General features: G+C 31.6%; 2 protein-coding genes and 1 long non-coding RNA gene across 3 annotated transcripts; 2 read left to right on the top strand and 1 right to left on the bottom strand.

Annotated features, from left to right (window-relative positions):
• The first annotated feature begins 86 nt into the window (after positions 1 to 86).
• On the top strand, positions 87 to 5,467 carry LOC139517171 (calmodulin-like). The gene is made up of 5 exons (XM_071307892.1): positions 87 to 215; positions 3,152 to 3,182; positions 3,960 to 4,103; positions 4,689 to 4,931; positions 5,213 to 5,467. The coding sequence occupies exons 1-5, from the start codon at positions 213 to 215 to the stop codon at positions 5,239 to 5,241; spliced, it is 450 nt and encodes a 149-aa protein (XP_071163993.1). The 5' UTR covers positions 87 to 212; the 3' UTR covers positions 5,242 to 5,467.
• A 773-nt stretch (positions 5,468 to 6,240) lies between these two features.
• Positions 6,241 to 10,062, bottom strand: LOC139517173 (uncharacterized). The gene is made up of 2 exons (XR_011663100.1): positions 9,846 to 10,062; positions 6,241 to 6,377 (listed from the first exon to the last, which is right to left on the bottom strand). It is a non-coding gene; the product is annotated as an uncharacterized lncRNA (long non-coding RNA).
• On the top strand, positions 9,420 to 14,423 carry LOC139517170 (calmodulin-like). Its single transcript, XM_071307891.1, has 5 exons — positions 9,420 to 9,544; positions 11,232 to 11,268; positions 13,135 to 13,278; positions 13,681 to 13,923; positions 14,191 to 14,423. The coding sequence occupies exons 1-5, from the start codon at positions 9,542 to 9,544 to the stop codon at positions 14,214 to 14,216; spliced, it is 453 nt and encodes a 150-aa protein (XP_071163992.1). The 5' UTR covers positions 9,420 to 9,541; the 3' UTR covers positions 14,217 to 14,423.
• Positions 14,424 to 15,329: the final 906 nt, after the last annotated feature.

The following is a 15,329-nucleotide window of genomic DNA, read 5'->3' as shown; positions in this document are numbered from 1 at the left end:
ATATTTAAATTATATAATGTGTTGTAGTTAAGTATTTTAAATTTTGTAATCCTCTTTTCCTAACGCTGTCATGAAAATGTTATCCTTTAAGGTACCTCTATTAATTTGGAATCCGTTTGATGGTAATACTGGATTTATTTAATCTACAGGTGAAAACCAGAGATTTATGTCCACTTCGCTGTTAGCCACCAATCAGTCAGAACGTCACCAAAATGGTAGGTGTAAACTTTCAAATAGTTTTGTTAAAGACATTTTTTTTTTTAAATAATTTTCGTTTCAATCAATGTATAGGCATTTACTTTTCAATAATATATCAAAACTAAATACATCTAAAAGATATTTCATTTTTTTTAAAGAACAAACAGTGCAAAACATGTGTCTTAAACATAAAACTTAACTGATTTAAAAGCGTATACGTTTTTGTTCTGAGAGTTTTGAAGATCATCAAAAACGTGTAAATAGGAGTTATGTAGCTAATTACTTTTCGTGTTGATGTGTTGAAGGAATTGTATATTTAAAAATACACTTCCTTGACCTTCGAAAAATCACATTTCCAATTTTCGGCTCTCTCTTGACACCACTTGCGAGTATGGTCTTGAGAAACGATGGTAGTCTGTCGGAAAGAAGCGATAAATGGCTGTCCCGTGTTAAGAGAGAGCCACATCTCTTGTACGTAAAAGAAACCCTTGTAGATATCGAAAAAGAGGAGGCTAATGCCGCTACAAGGCAGCAATCGCACCCGCAAAATGGAAAGGGATTAATATTATAATTTGCAATAACTGGTTCCCAATCCAATATAAATAAATATGTTTAAACTAAATTTCCCAATCATCCAAACTATTAAAATAGTCAATTTCTCTCATTAATCTATGATCAAACCAATACAGAAAACACTCGTTGATTTATTGGATTGACAAGCGTTTCATTGATACGTTAATCACAAGATTATACGTATCTATTTCTTTTAATCAAAATGTCGAAATAAATTATAGCCAACACATCTTCATACCTGCCAACTTTTCAAAATCTCCATGGGGGATTTTAAGCGCAAGAGAAACTAATGTACTTCTTATGTTGTCATAAGTGTTTTAATCCACTACCATATTGTTTGAATTAGTAATTATGTGCTTAAATACCATGTTAACTCATCTGAAGGCTTGGTTTGAAAAGTTTATTTTACATACTAGTAATAAGGAACTTCAAAAGTCAAGTCAACACCTCTAATGGGGGATATACTCCTAAATGGGGATGCATCTTTCAAAATTATTTCTCTGACCGTTATAAAATCAACACTAAAAAGTTATGCGAAGGCAATTTATTAGAAAGTGTAATTAACATTCTTAAACGAACTCGTGAACATTTTATATATTTATTCGAATACAATGTCAGAATCAGAGATTTCGTCCATTCTAGTATTCTTTAAACCTTGGAAGTAAATGAAATATAATACTTCCATGTTTAAACCCTTGCACCACTCTACTAACTATTATTATTACATTAACTTTAAAACTTAAAAACTTGAATAAATATTTGTTTTAATCGTAATTAACATGATAATAAAAACCTATAATAACGAAAACAGAAGCTTTATATGAACAGTATAAAAGTTTTCTTTAAGTGTTGATAAAAATTGTTTCTGAACTTTAGACTAGACGACAGAGGCCTATAATGCCATGGTTACCACATCAGAAAACTGGTATAAAATAAATATTTATTAGTGAGTCATAATTCTTTCTTAGTGGGTAAGAATTTTTGATAATAAAAGTTGTCATGAGAAATCATAAAATATCCGTACAATTATGTAACCTTATCAAAATCAAGGCGACATTAAACAAATAAATATTAATCAAAAACATGTAAATGTAATATAAAATGTATACAAAGTCTTTATCAGTTAAAAACTCATTTATTTCGTTCGACACATTTACAATGATCAAAAACAGAATATGAGGGTTGATCAAGGGTTATATCTAAAAGGAACCACTAGTCATTTTATTAGACTTTGTTTTTCATATGAACAATTAGAAATCAATGTCAGAAACAGTAACACATAGATATAGGAAGATGTGGTGTGAGTGCCAATGAGACAACTCTCCATACAAATAACAATTTGAAAAGTAAACCATTATAGGTTAAAGTACGGCCTTCAACACGGAGCCTTAGCTCACACCGAACAACAAGCTATAAAGGGCCCCAAAATTACTAGTGTAAAACCATTCAAACGGGAAAACCAACGGTCTAATCTATATAAACAAAACGAGAAACGAGAAACACGTATATATTACATAAACAAACGACAACTACTGTACATCAGATTCCTGACTTAGGACAGGTGCAAACATTTGCAGCGGGATTAAACGTTTTAATGGATCCAAACCTTCTCCCTTTTTCTGAAACAATAGCATAACATCATAACAAAGAAAAACATACGATAAAATATCAATTGGCAGACTTAACTCAATCAAAAAACGTATGATTAAACAATGAACGAATAAATTTGATCTGCGATATCTGAATACAAATACAAATTACTAAAAATCAACCCAATAAATATTAAGCTTAATTCAACACCAGAAACATGAACAGACAACCGGACAAGGAGTGATGAGACCACTGGCTTGATACGGCCACTTACAACGTGTGGCTGGGTTAAGTGAGCTTTTCAATAATATTGGTTTTAAAGAACAAAAAAACAGTATTCATGTCATAACATACAACACTGCATTTAAGAATGCTCCCTATTGCTTATGACAAGTGCTTAAGTGATTATGGAGCCTTGCCTTCTCCAACTTTTCTTTTTTTTTTATAAATATTAGAATATCCCCTAGACTTACTACATGTCCCTTCCTAATTATGTTTTTTCCTCTTTTTTTTTAAATTTTGCCCCTTTGATAATTTTACTGCTACAACTAGGTCGTGAGATTACAATTATACTGACATCTGTAGGAGGAAGGCTTTCTCTAAGGGCAATCAGTAGGCTGGCACTTATCAGTAAACATATAAATAAGTAAGAAAGAAATAATAGAAAGGGAATTGTAGCAAGTCTAACTATCCCCCTATGTTGTGTAATTTTTGGTTTAAACTTTTGATGAACTGAATAATACATTTAATATGTATGCGCTATTTTATATATCATATTCTTTTACTTTAGGCAGATCAACTTACAGAAGAACAAATTGCTGGTATGTATAAGAACATGAAAATGATTTAATTACAAAAAATATATATGAAAGGCTGAAGTTCATGAAGCGTTTATTTTATGTTCATTTTTTGTCAATCATAATTAATAAAAAAAACATTAAAAAAACAACAAAAAAAACCAATATGGTTAAATAGAAATTACTCTTTATAGTAATTTCTTAGTAATGACAGGTAATGAAAATACAAAAACAAATACACATTTATGAGTTCAGTAGAAAAACGTCACCAAATCGGACCTGAAAATGTTTTTGAAAATGTTTAAAAAACTGAGTTTTTATCAAAAAAACATAGCCACATTTCAGAGTTGTGAAACACTTTTGTAGGTAGAGAATGTAGATTTATATTGTGCAGCCGAGACATTTATAGTTTTATTGATGAACAAAGTTCACGATCAATATTATTTTAGTTGTGTCTGAAGTGTACAATGACAACTATATTTACAGTTTAGAAAATATTTAGTTCATCAGCATGTTGTAAATAAGAAATTGACATAACTGTTAAAAAAAATTAAGAGAGCGATAATAAAATAAGAACGTCTTTATAAGTAAATTTTATAACAGCTATATATAATGACTTAAACGATTGAATTGATAATTCTCGTTATTATAAGTGCTTTTAGTCTATTGAGGTAATTTCAACTTGTTTTGTTCAAAAGAGAAATATACCTCTGCAGAAGATCTTTAGACGCAGTTAAAGAATACTTCCCATGATATTTTTTTTAAAACTACAAATCTAATGTTTTTATTTTTATTTAATAGAGTTCAAAGAGGCTTTCAGTCTCTTTGACAAAGATGGTGACGGTACCATTACCACAAAAGAACTTGGAACTGTTATGAGATCTCTCGGACAAAATCCAACAGAGGCAGAGTTATCGGACATGATCAACGAAGTCGATGCCGATGGTAAGATATATATTTGTATATAAAATTAACACGATTAATCTTGTAAATTCATATTTTTTCGACCGGGAGATGATTTTGTGGTGTGTGTGAATTAATTTTAGTGCTTTGTATCGATCTGACGAGTTTGTTTTCAACCAATTTGTATCATTTGTTCTTATGTTGTACTGAAACACAGATACGAAACGCGCGTCTGGCGAACTAAATTATAATCCTGGTACCTTTGATAACTATGTCTCATCTTAGAGGAGCTAGGGTTTAGCACCAACAACCATATTTCACCCCGCAACATTTTGTTTGGTCCTGTCACGAGTCAGAAACCTTTAATTCAGTGGTTGTTGTTTTTCCTGCATACCATATTTGTTTTTTTCAATTCTGGGTATAATATTTGCCCATTGCCAATAGTTGTTAACTTCTACGTCATTTGAGATCTGGTGAGGAGTTGTTTCATTGGCAAACATACCCCAGTTTCTTATTTCTATATTGTATGTTCAAAATAAAAATAAAACTGGCTTCGGTTTTCGATAGTACGCAAAAAGTTTTGAAAGGGTGTTTACAAACCTAATTCTTATTTTTCTACTCATGAAGGAAATGGAACAATAGATTTCCCAGAGTTCCTCACCATGATGGCAAAGAAGATGAAAGATTCCGACTCCGAGGAAGAACTTAGAGAAGCCTTCAAAGTGTTTGACAAGGATGGCAATGGTTTTATCAGTGCAGCCGAACTCAGACATGTCATGACAAACCTTGGGGAAAAACTCACCGATGAAGAAGTTGATGAAATGATCCGGGAGGCCGATCTGGACGGAGATGGTCAAGTCAACTACGAAGGTAGGTTTTTATTGATAAACATTTGATTTCAATGTTTACGCTTTGTTGTAATAAATTACAATATATTGAAATTAACATATATATGTTAAATACTGTAGAAGTATATTTATATACTTAAATTGCAATTATCAAAAAGGTCTTTAAATATACTAAAGATTTTTCATAAGGTTCACTTGTAAATGAATTACCGCATTTTTGTTGAATAATTTGTGTTTAGAGGTGAATGTAAATGCATGATGTTTCGAATGAACAATATTTATAGCAATTTGTTCTTTTTTCAGAATTCGTCAGAATGATGACATCTAAGTAAAAGAAATGCCAAATAAACTACAGTCTTCCGGTAGACATACTGAAAGCTTTCGTACAGATTCTATTTTTAGACGATTTTCTACTTTGAATAAAAGATATCAACTTTCACCATGAACAACGACTAAAAATTTGCCATCCATATTTGTACATTGTATTTATTTATTGTTAAATATTGTGTAATTATGATTTTGTTCTGTTATATTAAATGTTTTTGTTAAGATCGTGAATCAGACATTATTCTGAATTCTAACCTGGTTACTAATTCATGGTATGAAGCACGTGTAGGATTACGTGATTCAATATAAAAAAGAAGACGTGGTATGATTGCCATGAGACAACTCTTTACAATAACCAAATGACACAGAAATTAACAACTACAGGTAGATTTACTTGCCTTCAACAATGAGCAAAGCCCTTACATCATAGTCAGCTTTAAAAGGCATGTTTAGTACTTTGACTGACTTTGACGAGGTCAATTGAAAACAAGTGCACGTGCCTACATGAAATGTAGTGTATTAAAAAAAAATGCCATCATCCTAAAAATTCCCGTAGTGAAAATAGTCATAAAGACAAACAAATGTATAAACATGGCTTGTTTAAATTAGATTTTGAAAGGTTAATTATGTTAACTTTGGTATGTGCATGCTAAATAAATTGACCGTACTACTGTAGTACATTTATATGGAAATTGTTACACTTTTGGAACGGTGTTTTATGGTAGATGCCGTCAAATAAATATTGTTGAGACTAAGTATATCTAAAACTAACGAAGATGTGTTATGATAGACATTGAGACAACTCTCCACTCTAATGATTATGCTTTAAATCGTAATTTGGCATATAGACATTTTGTTGTATTTCTGTTTAATTTCAGAATTACACTTCGAAAAATGTGTAAGAATACATAATCGAGCCTTTAATCCAGTTGTCGTCGTTAGTTGCAGTCTGCCATACTATTTAGTTGTTGATTGCTTTCGTGTTTATCATGTTTTTTTGTCTGTTTAAGTTCGTTATAGTCTTTGATGGATAGAACATGGTGTCTCATCGACAAGCACATCTCCTCATTAGTTTATATGGTAGTTCAAGTCGTTAGGTCCCATCTTGATATCAGTTACAAGTGTTTTGCCTCTGTCTTGTCTAAAATATAAACCTAAATTTTCAATATTAAAAATCTAATACCATCACTGAATCATCTAAAAAAGAATTGTCATAAATAATATCGAAATGATAAGGGACGACATCAAAAGTTCAATGAAGGATAACAAACTTAATTCAAATAGTTTGGGGGTGGGGGTTGAACTGCTGCAAGATGTGGTTATCCGACATTGACTTTTACATATATCTATATGGGTCAATCAATTTTTCCCAAATTAAGTTAAGAGGGGGATTGGGGTTCAGTGAAAAAACTATGTGAATTAAGTTTTTTATCCTTTATTGAACTTTTGATGTCGTCCCTAAATTAGCATAAAAATCGATATATTTCGAGATTGTGTATGATAGTTGAATCATGTTGCTCCTTTCATTTGACGCTGGTACAGGTACAAGGGCGAAAATACAACAAAAAGTATATTAACTTCAGCTGTGAGCTGTATAGTTAACAAAATATATATATAATTGCGCTTTTGAGAATTGTCTCTTTGAAAGATCATAACTTTGCTGAGTTACTCATTCAAGTAATTTAAGGGTATCAGAAGACAGCAGTTACAGGTGCAACTCTTTCCACTTAAAGTGGAAGATAATAAACTAAAATATTACACAAGACCGTTTACCAAATTTAATACTTCAGAATAACATATGCACATGTGAGGGTATACACTAATAAATTACCGAAGATATCCCTGTTTAATCTGTCTCAGTTGTCGAACACGAACATAATAAAAAGAACATACAAAACCTTTTATAATAGATGACATATGGTTTGGGTTTTCTCATTGTGGGAGGCTTTGTAACGATATAATATATAAATATATATTTTCTTAAGATGACGTTGTTTTGACTTTTATATATATATACATTATAATACATTATTAGCCGATAGGCATATTGATCTGAATGATATGACAACCTCCCCCAGAGACCAACTGACACAGAAGTTAAAACTATAGGTCAACATACATTGTACGGTGTTCAACAATTAACAAATCCCATACCGCATAGTCAGATAAGGCTCCAAAATGATTCAAACGAGAAAACCAATGGCCTGATCAAAAGAAACCAAATACGACATAAAGCAACAAACAACAGCACCGAATTACAGGCTCTTGACTTGGGACAAACTCATAGTTATTTAATGCGGCTGGGTTAAACATGTTTGTTCGCGCCCAATCCTCCCATACCCTTGGACAGAGGTAACAGCACAGCATATGAATAAACTATCAGTTTGGATCCATTAAAACGTTTAATCCCGCTGCAAATGTTTGCACCTGTCCTAAGTCAGGAATCTGATGTACAGTAGTTGTCGTTTGTTTATGTAATATATACGTGTTTCTCGTTTCTCGTTTTGTTTATATAGATTAGACCGTTGGTTTTCCCGTTTGAATGGTTTTACACTAGTAATTTTGGGGCCCTTTATAGCTTGTTGTTCGGTGTGAGCCAAGGCTCCGTGCTGAAGGCCGTACTTTAACCTATAATGGTTTACTTTTTAAATTGTTATTTGTATGGAGAGTTGTCTCATTGGCACTCACACCACATCTTCCTATATCTATCAGTTGAAAAGTGCTTAGCTCAGATCGATATAAAGCAGAAAAACAAGTAACAAAATCGTAGGCTTTTTGTATGCTGTATAATAATTGTCTAGTATATTTACGTGTACATGTATTTTTTCTAGTGCATTGAGTGTGATAGACTGGAGGACTTATGGAGCCTGTATTGCTTACCGTCAAATTATTTAATCATAACCTAAGAATGCACCCAAAAGCCACAATTTGCATCCGTTATTACCGAATGAGATCAGTTTGTAGAGAACCATTAGTACTTAAATAAAGCTGGTCAAGTTTAGTTAAATTCTGTCATGGTTTCTGTAGTATAAACTATGTACGTGTTTTTTTTCAAATGGCAAATCAAACTTGTGACTATGATTCTTGTCCAATCAGAAGCATATAATATGACAGTTATTATAAAGTTATTCTAGTTAAGAAGCAATTATTTATGCGGGTGTTTCAGAGAATAAGATAGAAACGTAAAACTGTTAAGGAGAACGGACGACCTCAATGGCAATAGTAATGGAAAGGTTGACTAAAAGTAGTTTTTCTTCACAAGTAAGGAAACTCATCAGTTATTGTCTCAAGTTTATCATGTTTTTTTTTGTTTTTTTTTTATCATTTTGAAAAAATTGCGAATATGGCAAATCTTTGATGGCCTATGTTTAAAACACTTCCATTTATTTAATACCTTGCAATGTATCAATTTATCAACTGCTTTATAATTAGTGATTGGCATTTAGTTTTGTAGTATAATTTTACAGAAAAATGAGACTGAAAGTATCAAAGGACAATTAAATCTCATAAATGAAATTTTAAAGACAACTGTGGAACTGACGTTGATGGTTGTGATGGAAATTTTGCGAAAAGTCTCATTTATTGATTTTACTTGCAAGGAAAAGAGGACCAAACTTTTGTTATTGGAACATATTCGTCTTCTATGTGACACAGATATTCCACAACAGTCAGCCAACTCGTGATGGCGTCCGTTAATCATTGTATATAGACATGATTTTGCATTTAGCTTGCGTAATTGTGTGTTTTTATTGAACACTACTTGTATATCCAGGCAACGTAATATTAGAGCATTCAAACATGTGCTGTATAGTGTTTAACGATGTTTATTTTTAGACTACAAACTAGCCCTCCTTATATTGAGAAAACTCAATTATCAATTTAACAAGAGCACAAAGATATCGGACAGTGGAATTAATTATACATTGAAATTCACGTCATATGCCATTTAAAGACATATAACCTTGATGTTTTAAAACATTAATATTAAAACAAACGTAATACTTCAGTGGGCTAGCGTGATCTAGAATAATACAATCCATACTTAGCTTTAAATGCTAAGTATCACAGCTGAACAAAAAAAATATCCGAATGTAATTATCAGTACATGAAATCGGATCTATAAAGTTTTGTTCCTGTTTTAATCTTTTAATAATACCCCAAAACAACTAAATGTCAACACCGCTTACAAATAGCGACACACACTGCGTTCAAGTACTGCTTTGAATTATGTTTTTTTTTCGACTGTAGATGGCGCTCCGTAAGAACATCCGGGTTTAGAACGAAAGTAAACGTAACATCCTGAAAATGGTAAGCGCACTTTTCTAATTTACTGAAAAAATGTTTTTCACATTTAAGAATAATTCTCCCTACAATGTATGTTTTTGACTTTGATAAATAGTTGTGTTTTCAATTTATACATACACTTAACTCCATAAATATATTTATTAAGTGTGTATAGTTTCAAGCGGTAGATTGATCTTTATTGTATTGTTATAAAAAGCCTTTTTGAAATTCAATAAAACTCAATTGATCACATATTTTCCATTATTGTTAAATGTACGAAGTTTATTTACAATGTTATACAAAGTAAAATTAGGTTTATATATACTTGCGAATTGTTGTTGAGGATTACCATTCTAATTTAATTCTATTCAATAAAATATTCAATGCATTTAATGTTTTGGCACTTCACTTTGTTTGCTATGTGACATTGATTTGCATTACTAATAAATACGTAGTCTTATTAAATGTCATGAGCATTATTAAATTAATAACTATGTATAGTGTATACTGTTCGAATGAAAGCATTAGTCTGTCATGTATAGATTCTAACACACATCCTATTTATTTAGTAACGTACTGGTACAGATGGATTATGAATACTAGTATATATAATAAAACATATTTTTAAACCTAAGTTATTGATACAATATTAAATATTTAAAGCCATGTAAAGAGCCATCGAGATGACCTCCGATGACTGCTGATAATCAAGTGATCTACTAAATAACGTGCAATAGCATATTGACGAGTGTTCTATAAGTCTGGTCTGCTCGATTTCTGTCAAAAAAAGCGTTTCGGACGAACACTAATTTATTCAATGTTAATTTTATTCACAGATTACATTTTTCATCTATTTATTTTGTCTGAATTGTATTTTCTATGAACGTTCAAACAGAAAAAGACAAAGTATCCAGGATGATTTTCACAAAAGCGACAGGTTTGGTCCAACCAACTGGTGTAAAATAATTCATGTTTTCTATATCAATGCTTACACCGGGTCTGGAATCCCTACCATCATGTTATATTCTGTCAGTCTGGTGACTTCTTCTGACTTTACTTTCTATATTTTTTATCCTTGAAGTTACCATTCACATCTTTGAGAACCTTTGCTGCAATCATTGTATATATGTTTTGTATAATATGTTTGCTTTGTTGAAATTATTGCATATTTTGTGTTATGTATTGGTAATTGGTGCACACGTATTAATGAGGCTGTTCTGTTTATACACTGTATGTGTTTGAAATTTGTATCCTCATGAAACCTACATGCTCTATACTCAGTATTGGATCGGATTTAAACACGTGCGTTTTCAGCTTCTTGTAATGGATGCACATATATTAATATTGACATGAACAGTACATTTTTGATTTTTATTCAATTTGTATTTGAAAGTTTCAACCATATCCATGTTCTTTAAATGTCATACTGTGAAACCTCCTTGAGTTTAAAAAATAAATGCTTTTGCTTGTGTATCTGAAAGATTGTTTCATTCATATCACAGTTTGCTGTGTTCGAACGTTCCTGTTTGATAATTTGACTTTAAAATATTTTTATTACAATTTGCCGTTATTTTAACCATTGTTTTCTAATCATTTAAATAATAATGTGTAACAATTGTTGAAATTTCTGCTTATGTCTTTCGCATACGTGTAGTTTCTGCTTAAGAATACATGTTTTTCATATTCCTATCTTGTATTTTGTCTTTTGTAGTCCTCGACATACGGCCTTACCCCTGTGCAAGTAGAAGGTGAGCATATATTGTTTCAATAGTCCTCGACATACGGCCTTACCCCTGTACAAGTAGAAGGTGAGCATATATTGTTTCAATAGTCCTCGACATACGGCCTTACCCCTGTGCAAGTAGAAGGTGAGCATATGTTGTTTCAATAGTCATCGACATACGGCCTTACCCCTGTGCAAGTAGAAGGTGAGCATATATTGTTTCAATAGTCCTCGACATACGGCCTTACCCCTGTACAAGTAGAAGGTGAGCATATATTGTTTCAATAGTCCTCGACATACGGCCTTACCCCTGTGCAAGTAGAAGGTGAGCATATGTTGTTTCAATAGTCATCGACATACGGCCTTACCCCTGTGCAAGTAGAAGGTGAGCATATATTGTTTCAATAGTCATCGACATACGGCCTTACCCCTGTGCAAGTAGAAGGTGAGCATATATTGTTTCAATTCCGCAATGCATGGCTAGAAGACTTTTATGAATGGAAACAACGTGTTGACTTTAGAATCACTACATTTGATTAATACTATGCAAATGTTGACAAATATACTAGAAAGTAAATAATGCAAGGGTGGGAATGTATTGACAAACTAAATACATTTTTATGAACGCACAATCTATTGAAATAGGGTTGGTTGTCCTGATGTTTTTTAAAAGCGCAAACGTTATATATATAAGTGTTTTTTCTACCTATTCTGTTGTAGGAGGGATGGTTTATGTAATTTTGACGAAATATCATTTAATTTAAAATGATATATCAGTGCCACTTCTTGTGTATGACTTTAACGAAAACACCTCTCATAACTGTTGTAAATATGCATTCGATTTTAAAAGTAACAATAAGCATGTTCCGTGTATTGTTTGTAAAAAAAAGTAAATAGAGATGTAATCCTAGAGCCCCTTCTGTCTGAAAGTCGTGCAAAATATTTCAAAGTAAACAAATTACTGTAACATATAATTGTATGATGAGGTATAAATAAAGAGAAGATGATCGACTTATTCTTAAATACATGTACATGTTGTTATTTAAACTTAAGCACTTTTGGACAATCTTTTGAACTCGGACATGTTTAGTGAATTATTTATTGCTGATCATTTTGATTTACGGGGACATGCACTTCGTGTTTCAATCGGAACACAATCAAAGCAAATGCTAATTAAACATCACTATTTACTGTTTCAAATTTATGTGGCATAATATTGATGTATGCAGTTTGTCTAGTTTATAATGAGTTAAAGCTTGCTGTACCGTGTTAGCCAAGTGCTGAAGACCGTTCCTTTACCAGTAATGGTTTACTTTTATAAATTGTGACTTGGATGGACAGTTGTCTCATTGGCACCCATGCCACATCTTTCTATATCTATTGTGTAGTTTATCAAACAGAACGAAAAGAAAATTATAATACTGAAATCTGGCTTTTTGTTTCAGTCTTTAAGTTACATGGTTGTATACGAGAGAACCGAGTTCGTTTTCTTCATAAAATTAAAGACATTTTCCAAACAAATTACTTGCAAGTCTTCTGATAACAGACGAGTTATGCCAACAAATGTATAAAGATTATTGTAACCCTAACATATAAATCTCTTACAGTAGGAAATAATACATTAAAGATTATCATTTAAAAAAAAAGCACAAATTCCGGCCATGAAAATATTTTACCAGGCAATAATGATCAATTCAAACTACAACAACACATTTACGTGGTCGATCTTTTAACTGTACATTATTTTCCCCTAATTCTTTGCACTTTTTAAGGTTGTTCACTTCTCCGAAAATAAAATAATGTTAAATTATAAACTAATTTTATCTTACTATATTACAATTATCCTTTTGGTTGTTTTTGAATTCTTGAATAAAATCAATGTCTCTTACAGAATTTCGACAAGCTTTTAAGTTATTTGATAAAGACGGCGACGGCACAGTGTCAACCAATGAACTTGGAGTAGTTATGAGGTCGTTAGGTCAGAAGCCAACCGACGAAGAATTACATGCGATGATCAATGAAGTTGATGAGGATGGTTTGTAAATTATTTTACATTTAAGGAATAAACTTTCAATTTACCTTTTTTTCTCTTTTTTTTTAATATTTATATTGTGAAACTGAGCTGTCACTTTAGTCCTTTGATTATCATAAGTATTTACTCATTGAATTTAAATTTTCAACTTTAAAAAAGCTCTATAAACATTTTTTACTTAAGCAAACACGTTCCTTAATCACTATTCATCACTTTATGTAGTGTAATGAACCAAGTGCATATCGAATAAACTCAATGTTTGGTATGAACTTCAATTCCTTTTTAATCTTTTTCCTTTACTTTTTAAAAACATGTGAGCGACGTGAAATATATTCATAACAACGAAATATAATACTATATATGTCTATAATTTTTAAGTTCTTCTAAATACATTTGTCATTACAGGAAATGGGGAAATAGACTTCGACGAATTTTTGTCGATGATTGCTAAAAAGATGGGGGATATAGATTCAGAAGAAGATTTAATTCAAGCTTTTCGAATTTTTGACACAAATCGAACCGGGTACATTACATCCCAGGAGTTCAGAGAGGTCATGATGAACCTTGGAGAACGGCTGTCTTATGATGAGGTCACAGAAATGATAGTAGCAGCAGATAAAAATTCTTCAGGAAAAATCAATTATGCAGGTATACAATCAGTGGGAAAACATTATCACTTTTCAAATAATTTTTGATAATTAAAAAAAGCATATGTTCGGCAACAGTTTCAGTAACCTTGCATTTAAAGGTAATGAGCTTTATATAAATATTGGATTGGTAGTGAATGCAAGAGTCAGAAGAATAATAAAATACTGCAATTAATATATATCTGAAACCAATGTATATTAATATTTATAAAAAGCATCATCAATGCCCACGCTACTAATAAATTTATCTTTTGTTTCGTCTTTTCAGAGTTTTGCGCATTGTTGACAAAGTAAATGAGATACTCCATCCTCAATGAAGCATCTTATGAAACTAATGTGTTACTAGAGAAAAACGGATTATGCTTACAAAGAGCCAAGTTGGTAGAATGAAAATGTAATGATGGTCGACAGTAGTTGTAAATACTCTCTCAAAAATAACATGAGTAGGAATCTTTATGTAGATGAAATGTTAATTTGTGTTTTAAAAGATTTAAATGTACATAGTATGAAATTCAAAACAGTGTAGCTGTGGCCATTGATTGACACATTAAAATCATTCATTGACTGGGACAATTTAGGTGAACGTTTGTATGTAACGACCAATGCTCACTATGTACTTTTTAAAGACACTTAAACTATGGGGTCACCAAAGGTTCTCAACACCTAAATAAAGTCATTCGAAAAATTAATCAGAAATAACACGATATTTTGATTTATATCAATTATATAAATCAAAACACAAAGGTTATTCCTGATTAATTTTTCGAATTATTTTATAATTAAAGGCGTTAAGAAACCTTTGTTGACCCCACAGTTTAAATGTCTATCGTAGGTACGTCATGAACAGTGGTTGTTACAGACAAACGTTCACGTAAATTGTCCCAGTCAATGGATGATTTTGATGGGTCAATCAATGGCCACAGCTACACTGTTTTGAATTTCATACTATTATTTCAACATTACACATACCATTCAGCATCATTTTTTTAGATACACGGTATGCATTCAGTTTAATCAAAAAGCATTCCATACCAGCTGAAACAGAGTTTACCTCTTTGTTATATACCATTCATTTGCAATGGGTTTTGGTAATGCCTGACACATTGTCATTTCGACTTTTTGTAATTTATCGAAGGAAGTAGACGATTTCTAATTACAGAGATACAATGCTAAATGAAATTACAGAGACAGATTGTAACATTAAAACAAATGTATATAATTTTTTTTGCCAACAATAAATGAACAAATGTGTCCCGATTAGACAAACATACAGTATATAATGCCTCAATAATGTACAATTAACCATGTGCAATACAATACCATATGTCTTAATACAAAATACAAACCATAATATGACTTTTATTTCATTTTTTTATAAATGCCTTTTAAGCAACAACAACAGAAGCT

Source organism: Mytilus edulis, chromosome 3, assembly GCF_963676685.1.
Source record: "Mytilus edulis chromosome 3, xbMytEdul2.2, whole genome shotgun sequence".
Taxonomy (NCBI): domain Eukaryota; kingdom Metazoa; phylum Mollusca; class Bivalvia; order Mytilida; family Mytilidae; genus Mytilus; species Mytilus edulis.
The sequence above is the reverse complement of the archived record's forward strand: the minus strand, read 5'-3'. Positions and strand labels throughout refer to the sequence as shown.

Coding starts and splice junctions, on each gene's coding strand:
- LOC139517171 (XM_071307892.1), top strand. Junction 4,104..4,688: donor CAACGAAGTCGATGCCGATG/GTAAGATATATA, acceptor CTACTCATGAAG/GAAATGGAACAATAGATTTC. Junction 4,932..5,212: donor TGGTCAAGTCAACTACGAAG/GTAGGTTTTTAT, acceptor TTCTTTTTTCAG/AATTCGTCAGAATGATGACA.
- LOC139517170 (XM_071307891.1), top strand. Junction 11,269..13,134: donor TACCCCTGTGCAAGTAGAAG/GTGAGCATATAT, acceptor TGTCTCTTACAG/AATTTCGACAAGCTTTTAAG. Junction 13,924..14,190: donor AGGAAAAATCAATTATGCAG/GTATACAATCAG, acceptor TCGTCTTTTCAG/AGTTTTGCGCATTGTTGACA.